The sequence below is a fragment of the Notothenia rossii genome, assembly GCF_949606895.1.
Source record: "Notothenia rossii genome assembly, chromosome: 3".
Taxonomy (NCBI): Eukaryota; Metazoa; Chordata; class Actinopteri; order Perciformes; family Nototheniidae; genus Notothenia; species Notothenia rossii.
The window spans coordinates 21,389,058-21,408,040 of record NC_136901.1 but is presented as its reverse complement, the minus strand read 5'-3'; the positions used below and the strand labels follow the sequence as shown (position 1 = coordinate 21,408,040).

At 42.4% G+C, this 18,983-nt stretch overlaps 1 protein-coding gene across 6 annotated transcripts in view; it reads right to left on the bottom strand.

Moving 5' to 3' along the window:
* The window catches only part of ablim2 (actin binding LIM protein family, member 2), a 101,120-nt gene that overhangs the window by 72,766 nt on the left and 9,371 nt on the right, over positions 1-18,983 (bottom strand). For 2 of the 6 annotated variants that reach the window (XM_079669584.1, XM_079669580.1), the window contains exon 1: positions 4,443-4,638. The exons of 1 other annotated variant lie outside the window; for it this stretch is intronic. In XM_079669584.1, the coding sequence (XP_079525710.1) occupies positions 4,443-4,458 (16 nt within the window). In that variant the 5' untranslated portion in view covers positions 4,459-4,638. Of the gene's footprint in view, positions 1-4,442; positions 4,639-18,983 lie in introns of those variants that run through there. 3 more of the 6 variants (XM_079669581.1, XM_079669582.1, XM_079669583.1) reach the window with 3 other exon arrangements.

The window sequence follows — 18,983 nt, the reverse complement described above, 5'->3', positions numbered from 1 at the left end:
ACCAGACAAAAAATGTGCGGGTAGATTAATAAACCTGATGCATTGTTTACTATTGGGTTAAGATGGCGGGAGGAACTTTTGAGCGATGGGTTTTCTCACATTATTATCAGTTCATTAGAGAAAAAGAGAAAAACATAATAGTCAAGTGCAATCTATGTTCGTCGCCAGCAAAGGAATTGTCTACATCAAGAAATAGCACTAGCAACTTAAAGAAACACCTGGACCGGTGCCACGCTAACACTAAATTAGTCGAGAGATCTGCCGGCTCGGAGAAAAGAAAACATACAGAAGACGTGAGTGCAGGCACGCCGAAGCAACACAAGTTAACATTCTCTCGGTCTTCTATGATTCTGGAACCCCGAGAAGTTAAGAGACTCGTGGCAGAGTATGTTGTGGAAGACATGCAATCTCTGTCAACTGTGGAGTAGCCGGCATTTAGTAAACTTGTCAGCAAAATCCCTGTCAACACCACCAATGACAAGGTAAGCTAACGTTGCAATAGAGACTTTTTAATACAGTAGGTTACTGGGCCATGCCGAGGCTGTACTACCATGTTAGCGACCAGCGACGTAATTGTAATGTTGTTATTTTGTGTGTGTGTGTGTGTGTGTGTGTGTGTGTGTGTGTGTGTGTGTGTGTGTGTGTGTGTGTGTGTGTGTGTGTGTGTGTGCGTGCGCGTGCGTGCGTGCGTGCGTGCGTGCGTCTTGACTCGCATCTTATTCCACTCGCTTTGTACATGGTTAGCTGTTATACTGCTTCCTGGTGGTAAAAAGATGCATTGCCTATACATAAGCACCTATCATTACAGTAATGTTACAGGTATCCAAATATTATTTAGCCCAGTTATAAATGGAGCATTAGCTTATTATCTAGCATGACTTTAATATCTCTATCTTCTTAATTTTCAGCAAGTGTTGCCAGATAGAAAGACATTTGCCAAAGAGTTGGATAAAGAATATGCTATCATGGAAAAGGAGCTGAGGAAAACTATCGATGCCGAGGATTATGTGTCAACAACGGCAGAAATATGGAGTGCTAACAACAAAAGTTTCTCGGGGGTGACTGTGCATTGGATCGATGCAGAAACCTTGAAACGAAAGAAGGCTGCGATCGCTTGTAGAAGATTTAGGGGTCGACACACGTATGACGCAATAGCAACAGAGCTGGAGGACATTTTCTCTCAATATGGACTTAGCAACGATAAAGTGACTGCATGTGTGACGGACAACGGGAGTAACTTTGTGAAGGCGTTCAAGGAGCATCAGCAGCGGCAAGTGGAGTCCGATGAGGAGGAAGATGAGGTGGATGGCGATGGTGAGGCAGACTTTACAGACCTTCACAGTGTGCTTGCCGCCGCCAAAGATAATAATGCCCGGGACGGGCTATGTGTACTGCCTGCCCATCATAGATGCGCAGCCCATACACTTAATCTAATTGCGAACAATGAGGTTGATAAATGGCTGTCATCTAACGTAGAATCTAGAGCTGTGTATCGTAGTGCTACAGCCAAATGTTCAGCGTTGTGGACGAAGGCCAGCCGCTCCACAGTCGCATAAGAGTTCCTGGAAAAGGTCAGTGTTAGAAAGTTGATTGTTCCCACAGTAACAAGGTGGAACTCATACTTTTTCGGATTTTATTTTTTTCGGATATTCTCGGATCACAGAAATTCCCCTCACTGACATCAATAATATCTGCACACAATTTCAAATGAAATGTATGAACGACAGGGAATACCAATTTCTCAAGGAATACTGTTCCATTATGAAGCCTTTCACAGTTGCACTGGATATCTTACAGGGTGAGGACACTTGTTTTTATGGAACGCTTCAACCAACACTAGAAGTCCTCATGGGAAAAATCTTAGCAATGAAAACTGGCCTATCAGCAATGACCACTGGGCTGTCTGAAGTTATTGTGGGGGCAATCAAAACTCGATTTGCCGCAATAATTGACTCCAAGGAAGCGCTGCTTGCCGCTGTCTCACTGCCTAAGTTTAAGCTGCGTTGGGTAAAAGAAGAAGCCAGAAGAGACCATATCAAGATACTCCTCATGTCAGAGTGTCGTTCCCTAACAACACAAGAGCCTGCAGCCCGCATGCCCGATGTCCCTCAACCTGCTGCTGTTGCCTCCAGCGAGGAGGATTTTTTTGCCTTTGACTTACAGCCCGTTACCACAGCTGATGCGCCCATGTCTATGGAAACAGAGGTAATGTCTTATTTGAATTCTGCCCCTACGATGGAAAGTCTGCACCAGTTTCCAAGAATTAAAAAAATCGCACTCCGCTGTAATGCCCCAACGCCATCCAGTGCACCAGTAGAAAGACTTTTCAGTCTTGGAAATCTTGTGCTCACCCCAAAACGCAACCGTCTCGGTGATGGACGCTTTCAACGCCTTCTCCTGATGCGCTTCAACCGTCATTTCAGTCAAGGCGGTAGTGGAATAGGCCAGCCCCCCACCATAGAAAAATAAGTAGGCTATAGGTCAAGGCTTTAAGGGCTTTCATACTTAAATGTATTTTACGAGCATTAATTGGCTGTATTCTACCTCTGTTTTGGCAGTAACAGGTTTCCTGTTTATTTTTTTTATTTTCAATATTCCAATGTGTATGTTAAATATAGTGGAGCTTCATTTGTTTTGTGAAGTATTTCCTACGAGGCCTTTTTTCTATTTAGATTTGACCAGACTTTGTTTGGTAGCCTATGTTCAAGGCGTTGTTTGGCAAATAGCAGGGCTCCTATTTTTGGCCTACGTTGCATTTAGTAGCAATGTTAAGCAATGTTTGGCTTACATGTTAATAGTGTTGGACTGAAAATGGCTGAGCCGTAAGCTATTCCTTGAGGCGTATTCCTTTTCGTATTTTTGATAAAGCTTCTTCTTTGTCCACTCAATACATTCAAACTTCTTGTGCTTGGAACTTGAATTAAATAAAAGAAAGTAACAAAAAGAAAGATATATTGCACACCTTGTCATTTCATAATGTTATAGATTTCATTATAGTGAGCTCTAGCTCTATTGTATTTAATATATATAGGCCTAGACTTATAAATATTTACAGTATCTCTACTATAATTGACCAGACGTTGATCCTTTGTCTGCTTTAAATAAGTTTATAAGTTGTTAGTAGCCTTAAGGGCCTACACAGTTGTTATGCCACATTGCCCTTCACTGGATGCATAATGAGCTGCACTAAACTACATTTTAGTATTTAAAATACCTAGCCATTCTTTTGCGGTTATTTTGGTGAAAGTAACTAAAAAAGTAATGAAGTGGTGTAACTCATTACATTTCAGAGACAGTAATATTGTAATGTAACTTATTACTTTCAAAAGAGAGTAATAAGTAATATGTAATATATTACATTTTGGAAGTAACTTGCCCAACACTGATCCAGATCAAGAAGTTATATGACTGTAACCTCTTTATTTCTGGTATCCACAAACGTAGGTTAGAGCTTATTAGATATGTTTAAAATACTGTATTAAATTACCAGTATGACCTACTTCAAAAATTGATAAAATTGGAAGGAACCATTGAGGAAGGTTATATTCTAGAGCTGGATTCTTTGCAATAAGTGTTATCACATTATGAATACTATTCACTTACATTTAGATCAGACCATTTGTCATGTTGACCCTCTACTCTCTAATCTGCCACTCTGCATAACAAGTACTTTTTACTTTTGAAACTGCAACATTTACTGTAGCTATTTGTAATTGAGTATTTGTCATGCTAGGTTTACTTTCATATTTTTCACTACTAGAAGGGGTTAATTATTGAGACCGGTTGAATCTATTAATATTGCACTTGGATTGATGCCAATGCATTTATAAAATCACTTAACTTTAATTCTCCGTTACACAGGCACTAGAGAAGGGCGATTTAAATACCATATACCTCACTGACGACAAGTCACCAAAGCTAATATGGTTGATTATGTGGATTCTTTAGGTCCCCATTATGGAGACAAAACTAAAGCTTTAAAAGGTCAGTATAATTTGCAATAAAATACACTCTAAATCACATTATAACAGTGATGTCCTCTGAGCTCCTGGCCCTCGCCCTTCTGTCAGCGGCCCAAGTGGCCCGGCTCCCAGTGGTGGAGTGCAGGCAGGAAGACAACAACTCTGTGCCAGGGATGTGGTTGTCATTCACATTCACACCATATTCAACAGAAAGTACCCTGTGCTTCTGACAGGAGTCACATAATAGGAGACCTGGAGGTAAGGTAGACAGCTGGAACCAGATCACCCTTATCTGAAATAAAACTTTTGAATGATTTCCATATTTCTGAGCAACAGGATTATTATGGTTTGGTAAAAATGTTTTGATCAGAGAGTAATTCATTGGTAAGTCCGTTTTTACAACTAATCCTTGGCTACACAGTCTTATCTCACAGGCAGGTGAACATAATACTCATGAAAGGTTATTAAAGGTCATTTTACCTTTCTCCTCCGGCATCGTCACTCAGCTGTTTTCACAAATGTGAGATCTTGTTATGTCCTTTAGAGATAGTAATTATAGACAAAATCCCAAAATGGTTCAGAGTCCTCTGATGGTGTTGCAACACATCCTCTCTGCAGCGCGGTGTAAGAATAGATGGAGCACAGAGTGAGTGTCTGCTCCAACACTATCTCTGGAATGAGCTATAGGTCATATAACTCCCAATGTCTCTCTCTCCCTCTCGCTCACTCTTTCTCTCTTATTGCAGATATATGTTATAAATAGAAGCATGGAGAGTGACACCTCTCACTGGTGGACTGTCCCAGTCTGCCCAGTCCCTACAAAGCTCAACTTACTATCAGTGCACACTCCAAGCCATTTAACAAAATAATGGAGCAAATCAGATGAGGAGGAAAATGTCTTATCAGGCATTTCAGAAAATAAAATAATGTGTTAGCGTTTTGGCATCTACAGGGGCCTTTAGGATTTTTGTTCTAGAAGAAAATGAAGGTAATTTGAGAACTTAAAGCTGCTGTCATGTCTCGAAAGATTCTTTTTAAATATTCTTTAAATTAGCTTTGTCATGTCCCTTTGTCTTTTGTGTCTTCCCTGTTTTATTTTGAAAAGTAATTCTCCCTCTCGTTTCAGGTCACTGTGCTCCCCCGCCCTTATGTGTCTCCTGCGTTTGTGATTGTTTACCCCGCCCTGATTGTTTCCACCTGTGCCCCTTACCTTGTGTGTATATATTGTCTCACCCCTCGATTCCACCGGGTCCGTCTGCGTCGGGTCACGGCTGCGCCGCGGTTTTGGTCCGGCCTCCTCCGGCGTCATACCCTACCGGGCGCGTTTCAGAAGCATTTCAGAAGCGGAGCGTCTTGCCTGCCGGCTCGCAGTTTTTGTTGATTTGGGCATATTTCCTGGACAGGCTACTTTGTACAGACAAAGTTAATAATAATTGTAATATCCCAGTTATAAACGACATGAATCAAAGATGTGTTGCTGTATTTTAGTGGTAAAAAAGATGCAATCATCATCATCATAATTATTCTATATATATTATTTACACAGTGCCTGTAAACCGGAGGAGAACGCTGGCATTTCTCCTACTTGAAAGATTATGGAGGGATAGGGTCTACAAAATTAGTTTATTTTGGGGATGGGCCGGATGCTCTGACAGGTCCACTTCCTGCCCGGCGCCTCTGCAACGCCTCGCGTCGAAAAATAGACTTGAATCCTATTTCTCCACCTGTCCTATGCCAGTTCGTCTCTTCTCATGACTCGATATACCAGCGTACCCTCAAGCCTGTTCCATGTTTGTTATTTTTGTTTCAAGCTCCATAAGGAAGTATTTAGCTTTTCCTTGATAGTGATTTTTTGTTCTCTGTTTTGTTACTGTGAAAAACCCAGTAAAGTACTTTTGCAACCATCTGAGTCTGAGTTTGAGTTGTGCATTTGGGTTCATGCCTCTGAGTTCACCCCTTGACAGCTGAACTTATCAATATCCATTCAGGGTTTCCCACACATAGACTTTACTTGGGCGGGCCGCCCAGGTATATTAACGGCCGCCCAAGTATATTTTGCGACCCATTTTGTTTTTTTAAAGTTTTTTTTTAATAAACGACAACTGCGATCGATTAACTTGTGGACAATGATCCCTCGCTCTATGCCTCCAGTATCCAGTCCCGGACTGGCCATCGGGAGGGGGGTTTCCCAATGGCCTGGCCTGTTAAGTGGCCTGCTGGCCTGAGGATTTTTTTATTTATTAGGGCTTGAGCACGAAGTGTGCGAAGACCTATTGTAATGCATAGAATTCTTATTCTCCCAAATATGCATTTTACGGACCTTTTTGCAAACTCCTCCTAAGGCAATGATCGGAAAAATTCCAATCCTGGACAAGTTCAATATGATGCTAAATTGTTAAGCCAATTTTTGATAGCTCAATCGCGGAGGTCGTAAGCTAAAAGCGAATACACTATTTTTGACGATTTACATGTCGCAAATCAGGGCTCGACATTAAGGACTGCCCGATGGCCCGGGGCCATCTAGTATTTAGCTCGGGCAATGAAGCCTCACCAGCTGGTTGCCCGATCGGGCAATCTATTATGCCAGTATCATGCAGCTCGCGGATCCAGTAATGAGTGACCCACAGTAAAACTAAACATATCTATAACTAGTTTAGGTAGTTTGAGAGGTAATTGAAATAGCTACGTGTGATATTCTAAACTGAAGTGTGTTTTGCCCGCTCACCGCTGCATGTGATCATGCAGAGCTGCGTGTGGACTCGTCAGCAGCAGCTGATCTCTCTCTCCCGTCAGATTAGACTTCACTCACGTTTATTTCCATATCGATCAGATCCAGCTAGTTCTAGGTAATGATATGACTACCTGCTTATTAAAAGACACCTAAACAATAAGTGTCGCTATGCAACCGGATGAGGCCACAAAGTATAGCGCAGCATTATGCATTTGTTTACATGCCCACCGGAACCCCGAGGCATTACCAACAGATCAACGCACAATCAACCCATACAGGACATCTCTTTCTCCACATTACGTGTTAGACATTAGAATTGACTATTCTTGTCTGTCACATACTCTTCTTGTCTGTCACATAAGTGGCGCAACTGAAGCGGTATTACGCTAAAGGGAAATGATTTTGACCGAAGAGATTTAGATTTGCCGGCTAACGGGAACTCTGACGTCGCCATTTTGTGTGCTTCGCGGATGCGCTCGGCTCCTCTCGACTGCTGCTCGGGTCTGCTCGGTCAGCTTCCGGATGAGGAGGCATTCGTTCGACCAACTTAGATAACATTACAAACATTTTTAACAGGGGCCATAATAGTGTAAATAATGTTTGTTTTGGCAGTTACAACTGAATGTAATGTTTTCTACTTTTTTACATCTGGGAAGGCATTTGCCTTCATCAGATGGAAAGTGTCTTGACCAACAACTTAAGTATTTCTTATAGCTATGCAGGGCATGCAAGCGAGCAAACACAAACAAGAACAAACAAACAAGTGAAATTAAGAATAAAATTGAAATTGTACAATATAATATTGTGGTGGTTCATCTTATAATTCAGTCTAGAGAATGCACCAAACAGCATACAGTAAGACCTGCAAAAACGTTCTAGGGGGAGGCCCCCCAAACCCTTCGTGCCATTTCGTCCGCGCACATTTTTCAGGGCAATCTCTATTGGGCTCAGGGCCATCTGTAAATTAGATTGGATGGCCCACTACTCGCATATCGTTTTTCCAATATTCACGAAACCCTGTATACACATTGCTATTATGATTGCACACATATTTCAAATTGCCTTCCATTAGCCCCGCCCCCCAGAAAGTTGGCAATTTTGAAAGTTGGGCGTTTTTCATGCATTTTAAGCACCCTCCTCCTAGGAAATGATCAGAAAAATTCCACTCCAGGACAAATTCAGCCCATATCCAATGCGATGCTACTTTGGGAAGGAATAGTCAGTCGCTCGAACGGGGAGCTCACAGGCTAGAATGTACCATTTTCCACCATTTAGATGTCAGATAAGCTACTCTGCCTTCCACATCTCTCTCTCTCTCTCTCACACACACACACGGAGGATACATCAGTGTACCCTCGGTTAAAGCTCCTCCAGAGAGCCTCCTCTCTCCTCTCCTCCACATCAGTGTACACGGTCATAGCTCCTCCAGAGAGACTCCTCTCTCCTCTCTGTCCTCTAAATCAGTGTGTCCTTGGTTACATTACATGTCACTTGTTAGATGCTTTTATCCAAAGCGTCTTACATACTCAATACTGTGGGCAATCCCCACAGGAGCCATTTGGGTTGAAGTGTCTTGCCCAGGGACATAACGACATATTGACTACAGTGGGGTTTGAACCTGTGACCCCCTGATCGGAAAACCAACGCACAACCCACTGCACCACATGCCACGGTTACTGCTCCTCCAAACTTTAGAGAAATTTGTTTTCCTTCGAGGCGGCACGCCCACATCCGTTTCCGGGTCGCTGTCGGAGGACCGAGGAGTCCAGGGGTGTTTCTCAATCGCGAGTACGCTTGCTTGGTAGCACATGTCTGCCGAGCATCTGGCTTCAGAAGCGAGGCAAGAATACTTCCTGGCAGTGGCGGCGCTAGGGGGTGGCTAATTGGGCATAAGCCCCGGATGTTTTCTGAAAAGCCCCGGATGTTTATCTTAAAAAAAAAAAATAATAATAATAATATATATATATTTTTTTAAACGTCTCGGGAGTAATGTGCAGTACCAGAGTCCACCAGAGAGGCAGCCGCTGCGGGACAGTAGCCTGCGTACTGCGTAACCTTCCCTGCCTGGAAGAAGAAGTGATCCCTAGTGCCCATCGCCATATGGCTCTGCTAGTGCCTGACGAGTTTTAAGCTAATAGTCCATAAAGTTATGGATATTAGAAAGTTATTTTAATTGAAAAAGGCGCCACAAGCTGCAGCAGCAGCAGTAGTATCAGCAGCTGACAACAATGTCATCACCAGTAGTGAAGAAATGGATGATGTTTCAGGTTTGTGAATCTAATGGTGATATCTGCAGTCTGGCTGACTGAGTAAGAAGTGAAAAAGAGTGATGTAATGTTAATGTTATAGCTAGTAAACATGGAGTAACCACACTAATTATACCCGTATATGTTAGTATGTATACAGAACATGACTAAAAATTATCCGAACAAGTAACGTTAACCCTTCATACCTCAGTCTACCTTTAAGACACTAAAATAACGTATTCTAATTTTTATATTGTTTTGGAATTATACCGGCTCTCGTTTCAGTACACTTAACAACGGAACCATAGCAACGGAACTGACAGGCAACGGAACTGAAATGCAACCCTCTGAATCAGACTCCGATTGGCTGTGACTACATACACTCAGAGTGTCCGATTCAGAAACGTGACTCTTACACTCTTTACGTCACAAACAAAGATGGTGGAGGAGAATAGATCTATAAAACGATAAGCAACGCGCCAGAATCAAGGTGAGACTATCCGCATCCTTTAAAACTCTACGCACATTCGTTTCACCTAAATAAGTAAACGACTGTATTTGAGTGAGTTAAGGCATTGGTTTGCTTCATTAAAGGATGTTAATGAATAAGTGTTCTCCAGTGCCTTTTGTCCGTTTTAAGGTATTATTAAGGTAGGGTTAATGTTGCTCTCAAAGTGCTCCAGATTGATGCTTTTAACTTCAATATTTTAAAAAAAATCTTCCCGGGGGAGCATGCCCCCGGACCCCCCTAAAGGAGGCGACGGCCCCCCTAAAGGATGTTCGGTCCACCCCCCACTTGTAAAAAAAATTGCAGTTTACCCCTGCACCCTCCAACAACTCCTGGGCTTAGCCCCGGATCTCCTACAATCCTAAATCCGCCACTGCTTCCTGGCATTCGGAAAACAAACAGTGGAACAGGCTAGCAAGTGTGCAGGTGTGCATCATATGAGAGGCCCCGCCTTACATTTTCCGCCACAGATTTGGGGAAATTGGTCAGTGCGCAAAGCATTGTGGGGATTTTAAGACCGCGGAGTCTACACATGTGCAGCCTCGAAATGTCTCCTAACGAAGTACGCCGGGCTCGGTAGATGTCCAAGTATGCTGGAGATTGGAATAGTATTTCGGTGGCACTCGATGACGTAGTATGCTTGAAATAGTGGCTCTGCAGCAGCTTTACTCGCGATTCAGAAACACCCCAGGACTTGAACACTTGAGAAATGACAAATGGCTCATTTCGGAGGACTCGCGTGCGTCTGCTTGACGCCGGGACCACCCTCCCCGACAGGCGCTCGGACGCGAAGGCCTGCCCACAACTGCGTGCACGTCTGTGACCGCAGTTTTAATTTTGTATGTATTGTGAACGCAACGCTGCGCAAATCTGGGTCTGTCTCACGCAGGGTGACTGGCTGTCTACATGATGTGGCCTGCCGACATGGCCACTGTCATACAGATCATAAATCAAAGCCCTTGCCCTCTGTGTGTCATTCAAGCTCGGGATAACCTCAGCTCAGGTGAGGTTAAGGACTCTCTGAGTGTTTAGATAATTAACTTAGTCTAAGTTCTCAGTGGGTCTCAAACGGTTTGGTCACCATTTATGTAAACACATATTTCCATTTGAGGGGGTTGTGATTATTAAAATATGCATGAATAAAAAAATAAAAAGTTAACTAGGTGAAAAAAGGTAAGATACACTTTTAAAACTTGTTGAGAGTTAAAACTAGTCTTTGCTGCTGCCAAGAGGAGCAGGGGGGAGAGGGGGGAGAGGAGGGAGAGGAGGTAGAGGAGGGAGAGGCTGGTTCAGGAGCACAGACACACTCACAACTATAAATGAACCAAAAATAAATAAATAAACAAGTTTCAGTGTTTTTTCATATTGGATTTGTTATTGGTTATGGCCATGATTTTATGATTATTGAAATGTATACAGTTCTGTTTCATATGGGTGTTTCCATATATCTAGTTTCTTTATTTTCCCCTCAAAGGGCACCAGATTGATGCATTTAACTCCAAAATAAAAATCTTACCGGGGGAGCATGGCCCCGGACCCCCCTAGAGGATTTGAGGTCCACCCCCAATTAAAATCATATGGATAGGTTCCTAAATACATTCACAATTTTTTTTAAATAGTAATCCATGTCCATATGTTTATTTGTGGGTAGTAGATTTAAACTATAAGGCTATCACCTGTTCGCTCTGCCATCGCGTGAAGGGTCTGCTAACAAGCGACCAACAGAAAGGTTCATGTTAATGTTAATGTTGTTGCACGTCACAAAGGCACCTCACCTCAAATCTTCATGTGTTTGATGACTTAAGTCTGTACACTGACTTAACACAAATAACTATATTTTGAAAATGAATTTAAACGGATGAATCGTGAATCTTTTCATTCTTTCCATATACTTTGTTGCCAGGACCTATGCTGTCCATAAGCCTAATGTGTCACTGTTCTTTTCTTGCCACGTCACTGGAACTAAACTTATGGGGTGCAGGATGACCACGACACATAAGTTACACATTGAATAATCATCCAGCTTACCCAAGCAGCAGTGTAATACACTCATTACACATGTTGTTCTACTGCAGCTCGTCTAGATATCTGATTTGTGTTCAAGGTGACTTCGTATTGAGCCGCTGTTTGTTTGTTGGTATGTGGAGACTGGCTTTAACTCTCTCTATTGATCTGAGCTGATATCTAATCAATTTCCAGGGCAGCATGCCTAAGGGATTCATCATCAGTCAAACTAGCTCCAAACTCACAGGAAACTACTGTATACTCTGCAAGAAGGGGATAGACCGAAATAATGTAAACATCATTAAAAGTGACTTTGAAGTCATCCCTATAAGGAGGAGATCTCAGAGGCAGTAGATTATTCAGTCTTTAAATTCAGTCTCAAAACATTTTCTATGACCAAGCACAGCAAAAGGTTGCGTGGTGTGACTGAAACATTTACAGTAGAGAGAAACAATGAGATCATTCCTCATTCTGCTGCTGGGGATCACCTAGGGGAACGATGCTGGACCTTCTCCATCTTTTAGGCCCCAGTTAATCAATGGTCCCTTCAAAAGTGGTAGATCTGCAGGCACATTCATTAGGCCATGTGCCAAGCTTTGGGAACATAACTGAACTAGTGTTTCATTAAAATGAGCTTAAAATGACAAGTGTTACTGTCTCATGATAATTAACACTTGTTGAAGTAGTTTGCTGCATAGTTCTTCTGCTTAAAACCACATACAGTAAGGCAGGAACTGTATGTGTGTGTGTGTATATGTGTATGCATGCATGTGTGTGTGTGTGTGTGTGTGTGTGCGTGCGTGCGTGCGTGCGTGCGTGCGTGTCATGTTCAGGGACGTGTTTTATGAGTGTTGCAAGTATTTTATTCATGGTTTTTGTATTTGATACATTGTTGAAGTCGTGTGGGCTGATCATGTAAGAGTTATGAACTTTGATCACAAACGCCAGCCCAATTTAACCGCCTGATTACAGATATTAAAGCTAGAAAGCCACGGTTAGTCTAAAATAGTGGCAAAGCAGAAGCATTCAAAAACACCAGTACAACAGTTAACCCACACTGTTCTTAAGTTATCCTTAACAAATAAGGACACAAATCGAATATTTCCAGGCTACACCTCTGATTTCCGGGATGAATATCGATTGAAAAACCCTTCCAAGTCATTTATCAAAGTTCCAAACCCAATGATCAACGTTCCTGGATGTTGAGATCGTAAAATATTGAATTCATTTCTCTACAGGCAAAAGGCCCAAAAGTTTGAAAAGTGACAGTTAAACAACTGGTCAAAGAATTCCAGGGGGCGTTAGATGCATGCCCTGATTCAAACATGCACCGTCACTTTGTAATAACTTTGTAATAACTTTGTAATAACTTTGTAATAAGTCACCAACAACATTTTTAAAGCCCACCTGAACAACAGGAGCTGCTTCAGAGCAGATCAGCAGGAACCCAGAGAGGAGGTTATTAAAAAACGACCAGAAATAACAGACAGGATGAACCAGAGAGGCTGATTGTCAGCGCACATAGAGAAATGCCAGAGGGACTGACCCCTAGATTCCACCGGGTTCGTCTGCGTCGCGTTACGGCCGCGCGGCCGTAAAAGTTACGGCTGCGCCGCGGCATTCGTGGAGATCGCGGCCACTCTAGTCAATGGGTGCTATTCCACCAGACGTGCCGCGTTACGGCTCAGAAGCGTACCAGAAGCGTCTCGGCGCTGGGCTCCACTCAAAATAGGATTCAAGCGATTCAAGTCTATTTTTCGACGCGAGGCGTTGCAGAGGCGCCGGGAAGGAAGTGGACCGGTCAGAGCGTCCGGCCCATGCCCAAAATAAACTAATTTTGCAGACCCTATCCCTCCGTAGTCTTTCAAGTAGGAGGAGAAATGCCAGCGTTCTCCTCCGGTTTACAGGCAATGTGTAAATTATATATATAGAATAATTATGATGATGATGAATGCATTTTTTACCACTAAAATACATCAACACATCTTTGATTCATGTCGTTTATAACTGGAATATTACAATTATTATTAACTTTGTCTGTACAAAGTAGCCTGTCCAGGAAATATACCCAAATCAACCAAAACTGCGAACCGGCAGGCAAGACGCTCCGCTTCTGAAATGCTTCTTGAACGCGCCCGATAGGGTATGACGCCGGAGGAGGCCGGACCAAAACCGTGGCGCAGCCGTGGCGCAGCCGTGACGCGACGCAGACGGACCCGGTGGAATTGAGGGGTGAGAAGGGAGTACGGCCTGATTTAATCTCCAAAATCTGCATTGCAAATCATGCAACACAAGAGCTGCCAAGAGTCTTCAGGGGGGGCTGTGGCTCAGTGGAATAGTGTGCTGAACTTAGTGCGCTGAACTTTGAATCAGGGGATAGCAAGTTCGTGTCCCACTGCAGTCAGCATGTCGTTGAGTCCCTGAGACACTTCACCCCAAATTGCTCCTGTGGGGGTTGCCCACAGTACTGAATGTATGTAAGTCGCTTTGGATAGAAGCGTCTAACAAGTAAGATGTAATGTAATGTAATGTAATGTAATGTCTTCCTACAACCAGCCTGATCTCATGCCTTTTAAAGAGGCACCATCTGCTCATCTACATTTGAAAAGGAACCCATCAAACCTCACCTTAAAGCTAAATCTCTACTTTTGGAATCCAATGTAACTTAAAGTGCTTTAGTTTCTGAGCTTTAACAATAAAAGTGAATCAGACACATTTCATTTGGCTAACGCTTCCATCCAAAGTGAAGGACAATAAGTGCAATAAACCATAGAGATACAAACTACCACAAGAGCAATGCACATATATTCACTTCAAACAAGCCAGACCATTGTGCTGGTGCATTAGTTACAAATGGGCAAACTCTTTTTAGGGCGTTTTAAAAAATGTTTAAGAGATTAAGGTGCAAGTGAAACAGGTGGGTTTTCAGTGAGACAGAAGATATGTAATGGTGCATTTCCACTGCAGCGCGTAGCACGGTTTAAGCGTGCCGTGCCATCCCGGCCCATTTTTTTTTGCGTTTCCACTAGGGGCAGTTCCGGCTAACGGGTACTGTTTCACAGTTTTTCTGGGTCTCCAAAATCCAGGTTCTTTCCGGGCCAACAACTGAATATGGTAAACTAGTGAGAGAATCGCTGGCTACAACTACAACAAAATGAACATATTTGACCGTGATTTAATTGTAATACACGTTTCAAAATGATGCAGAGGTAACAACATACTGATACCAGTTAGTAAAAACCATGAATTAATGCTTTGACAAGTCTGGCCGTACAAATGATTGACCTCTGCTTAAAAATACTAAAATCACAGCCCATTCATTTGGCCTTTCTTTCATGCAGTGCAAAGAAAAAGCAACCTCTTAATCCAGATATTTTAACATGACTCGCGTATGCATGCACGTGCACGGTTGTGGCATGACCACCAAAACAGAAAGATATGGGCACAAGATGTGTGCAAATGTATTTAGTTTCCAATCCATGTGGACATGATTTAATGGGGGGGGGGGACCTAACCTCCTCTAGGGGGGTCCGGGGGGCATGCTCCCCAGGAAGAGCAACATTAAGAGATCTATGGATACATCTCTCAACATCCATATGAAACAGAACTGTAAGCAGATTTTCTTTTTCTTTATTGATATTTTACAAATTACTCCCCTTTCAAACTTTATTCTTGTTTATTAATAACAACTTTTTTTTACTGTCATATAGTATTTTACACCTGTTTACTTTATTCTCTTATTTTTTTATAACTATAATGATCATATAAAGATGTGCCTTTACCTCACTGGTTGTAGAAAAAGCTTCTTATACTCGTTAGCATAGCTAGCTAACCAGATGCTAATAACAACGAAGTTATTGACTGTATGATCAGTATGACAGATGAACAGATCGCCACTGGGCTTACAACTAAAGACACAGCCACGCAAAAACTGCGGCATGTGTACAGCTCCTTATGGGTACTGACATTTCTGAAGTGCCGGAGCGGCGTTCTGGTGCTCTCCGTCAGAACTGCACCCCTGTCAGACGAGACATATACCACGTGATGACACGTTAGGCTCGTGTTGTGTTCAAGGACCCAGACCTTGGCCAGGAAAAACAGGCACTCGCTTGTTTAATTCTTCTGCGTCTAGATTTCCTAAAAAAAAAATAGTTTTGCGTGTGTTTATAAATTACCTCGAGGGCCGTACCAAATGGTCTCGCGGTCCATATATGGCCCGGAGGCCGGATGTTCCCCACCCCTGCTGTAGACTGTAGAGCAGGCATGGGCAAACTAAGGCCCGCGGGCCATATACGGCCCGTTGGGCTTTTTAATCCGGCCCGCCGAATATTGGTACAAAATTTTCCAAATTATAGTAAAGACCGCATTCATTTAGCCTTTTTCCTGCAATCCTCGGCATTTCAGTTGATCCCACTAGATGGCGCACTCTAGACACAATTGAACTAGTTGCTGGAGTCTGGTCTATTCTCTCTTAGCTGGCCCCACTCGGCAACCCGGCAAGATCTAAGAACCAAATACCTCACACTTACATTGGAGGGGGGTCGAGATTAATCGGAGCAATAACAGTTCATGACGAGTACGGCGAATACAAGTTGTAACAAGCAGGAGCGTTGAGCAAAGTGACTAGAATGCAACTACTACACACTTATATAAAGTCAGGCAACACTAACCAGGTTTAGTGTGATTCTGTTTATTTGTCCTTACTTTAATAAACATCCGTTCGCTATTATTGACCATTGTGAAGAGGCAGACGTGTTCCTGTTGTTTTGTATTATTGCAGCTATCGGATGGAATCAATACATGGGCTACATGTGGCCATCACAAGTAAAATCATAACGAAAATGATGCCGGTAAAATAAGCGTGTAGAAAACGGCTTATGCCACAATATGATAGCAACAAGTAGTCAAGATAGTCTGATTAGCTAACATCACCTGTAGAATGCCAGAGGAACTTTCATAACAGCGTTGTGATGCCAAACAGCATCAATTCAGACTGAAACACATTCACTCATGGGGATGGGGGATATTTAGTAGCTGCTTGTGTGACAGTCGGACAGTGAAGACTTTACAGCGGCCGCTGCTGTGTGAGTTAACAGTAGACTAAACTCCGGTGGACGAGCAGCACTGCAGAGGGCGGTAATGCAGCTGAACCACATTAATAAACAATGAACCACAGAACTCTGGAGAAAGGTATAAGGTTGGATAAGTATTTATTTAATTTAATCTGGCTTCGTATGATAAAAAACTACCCGACGTAGTCCTCTATTGATGTTGTTGTGAGCGTTGTTGCGGAGAAAATCAGCGTCGTAAAACGCTGTGTCGGTCATAAGAAGGCACGTAAACTGTTACGTCATGACGCAATGGCGCAATAATTCACCTTTGAACCTGCATCTGTAACAATGAGTGGACCAAAGCAAAAGTTGACAATGAGTGGCGAGTGTTTAATGAGGAGTGGACAGCTAAATATTTTTTCACCGATCTGCTACTGGCCCGGCCCGTCTGTCAAATTTTAAAACTCATAGTGGCCCTTAAGCCAAAAAGTTTGCCCACCCCTGCTGTAGAGCCTGCTCGATATCTGGGAGTCTTCTGTTTAAATCATTTGCATATCCAGTGTCAGTTTGCAAGTGACCCCAAAGATCTGGGTCTTTTGTCAGCACACCCCAACAATGCCAGAGAGTTGAACATTTAGACTTACATTTTGTAGGTTAAACTAGGCCTTAAGTGCACGAGGCAAATACAAAAATATAGCTAAAAGCTCAAATATGTGGAATTCTGCAATTCTAACTTTGTTACAGAAAGATTAATTCCTTCCTACATTACCCATAATGCAACCAGACGACCAACAGTTAGTGGGAAAATGGGGTGAGTCATGCTAGTAGCGGGCTAGTGTAGCCTTTAGCCTGCAGAGATCAGGTTTCAAAGTCTGCTGAACTTACTGCTAGACGTACTCCAAGACAACTGAAGGCACACTGTCAGGTCGCTTTTAGATAGAATTCCCCTTTAACAGCATATGTGTTTTCACACTGCTGTGGTGATGGAGAAGTGTTAGCATGAATTCTCGCAGTCTCGCCTACAAAAACACTAATGTTTTTACCTCTGTGTCTCTTTTATCAGAGACACAGAGGTATTATATCTTGTACCAGCACAGAACAGGGCCAAAGACAACAACCCAGTCTGCAGAAATGATCGATCAAAGAACAAGAACACACACACATGCAGTAACACACACTCAGGAGAAAGTGAATTGATGAATAATTCACTGAAGTTATCGATCTTTGTGTGTCTCTCTTTCTTCCCACATAGCAGTAATATGATCCAGGTGAGCATAGCTCCAAAGGTACGCACACAGTCCCAAGATGCATTTGAAAAATCACAGATGTTCTGTTTTATCTGAACTTTGCTTTCAAAAGACAAATGTTCATCAAATTAAGATTATTGAGATTTTGACTACATGAATATTTCCAAACAATATATTTATTATTGACTACTATGGACGGATAATATATTCATTAGTGACTAGGGATGTAACGGTGCATCGAGAATCGGTTAAAAATCGGTGCAGATGCGTTATTAAAATCGGTTGAGCTAAAAAATGAATCGCGATGCAATTTTTTAAACGGCACAGGGCGTGAACTAATTTAGATTGTATTTGATTCGATTGGCTGTAACAGCAGTCTGGACATGATTGAACGCTATCTAGAACAACAACTTGCCGTGGCAGCTGCTGTCCTCAGTGCAGACGTCAGATGAAATGCCTGTGAAATCGACACACTGGATAACTCGGACATCCATGATGCTGAGGCGGCATCCCGTTTGTGTCCCCCCCCCACTTTTCAAATGTGTTTATTATTACATTTGAACACAAGCCGTCATCTCCACGGAGGAGCACACATCCTCTGTGTGTGCGTGTGTGGCACGACCGCATTTTGGGACAGTGAGCGAGCGAGAGAGAGCGTGCACACCAGTTACTGGGATTGTTGTTACTTGTTAGCATCTGGTGCTAGCTGCGCTAACAGGTATACAGAGCAGTTTATACAACAAGGTGGAGGGAGAGCTCTCTCCTGTCAGACTGAGAGGCTGATAACTACAGCTCAGTGAGGTAAAGGACTCTCTGAGTGTTTAGATAACACTTTAACTTTAGTCTAAGTTATCTCAGTGGGTCTCAATTGTTTGGTCATCTATGTAAACAAATATTTCCAATGCACACTTTTATCTATTTAATATAGTTTTAAAAAACAAGGAAATAAATCATTCCAATATGTAGGACAGTAAATAAATAAATACAGTTCAAAAGGGGAGTGATTAGTAAAATATCCATAAATAAAAAGAAATATGTTTCATTTTTATGTGGGATTTGTTTTCCAAATCCGATTATGTATCTTTTTGTTATTTAAGATAAAATACAGTTGCACAGTTTACAGTTTCAGTTGCACTTTTGATGAGAACATGTACGTTGTTGTGTACAGTTTATATAAATACAGAAATATTTTTCAGTCATAATTTGTCCCCAGCTCATTCTGTAAAAAAAAAAA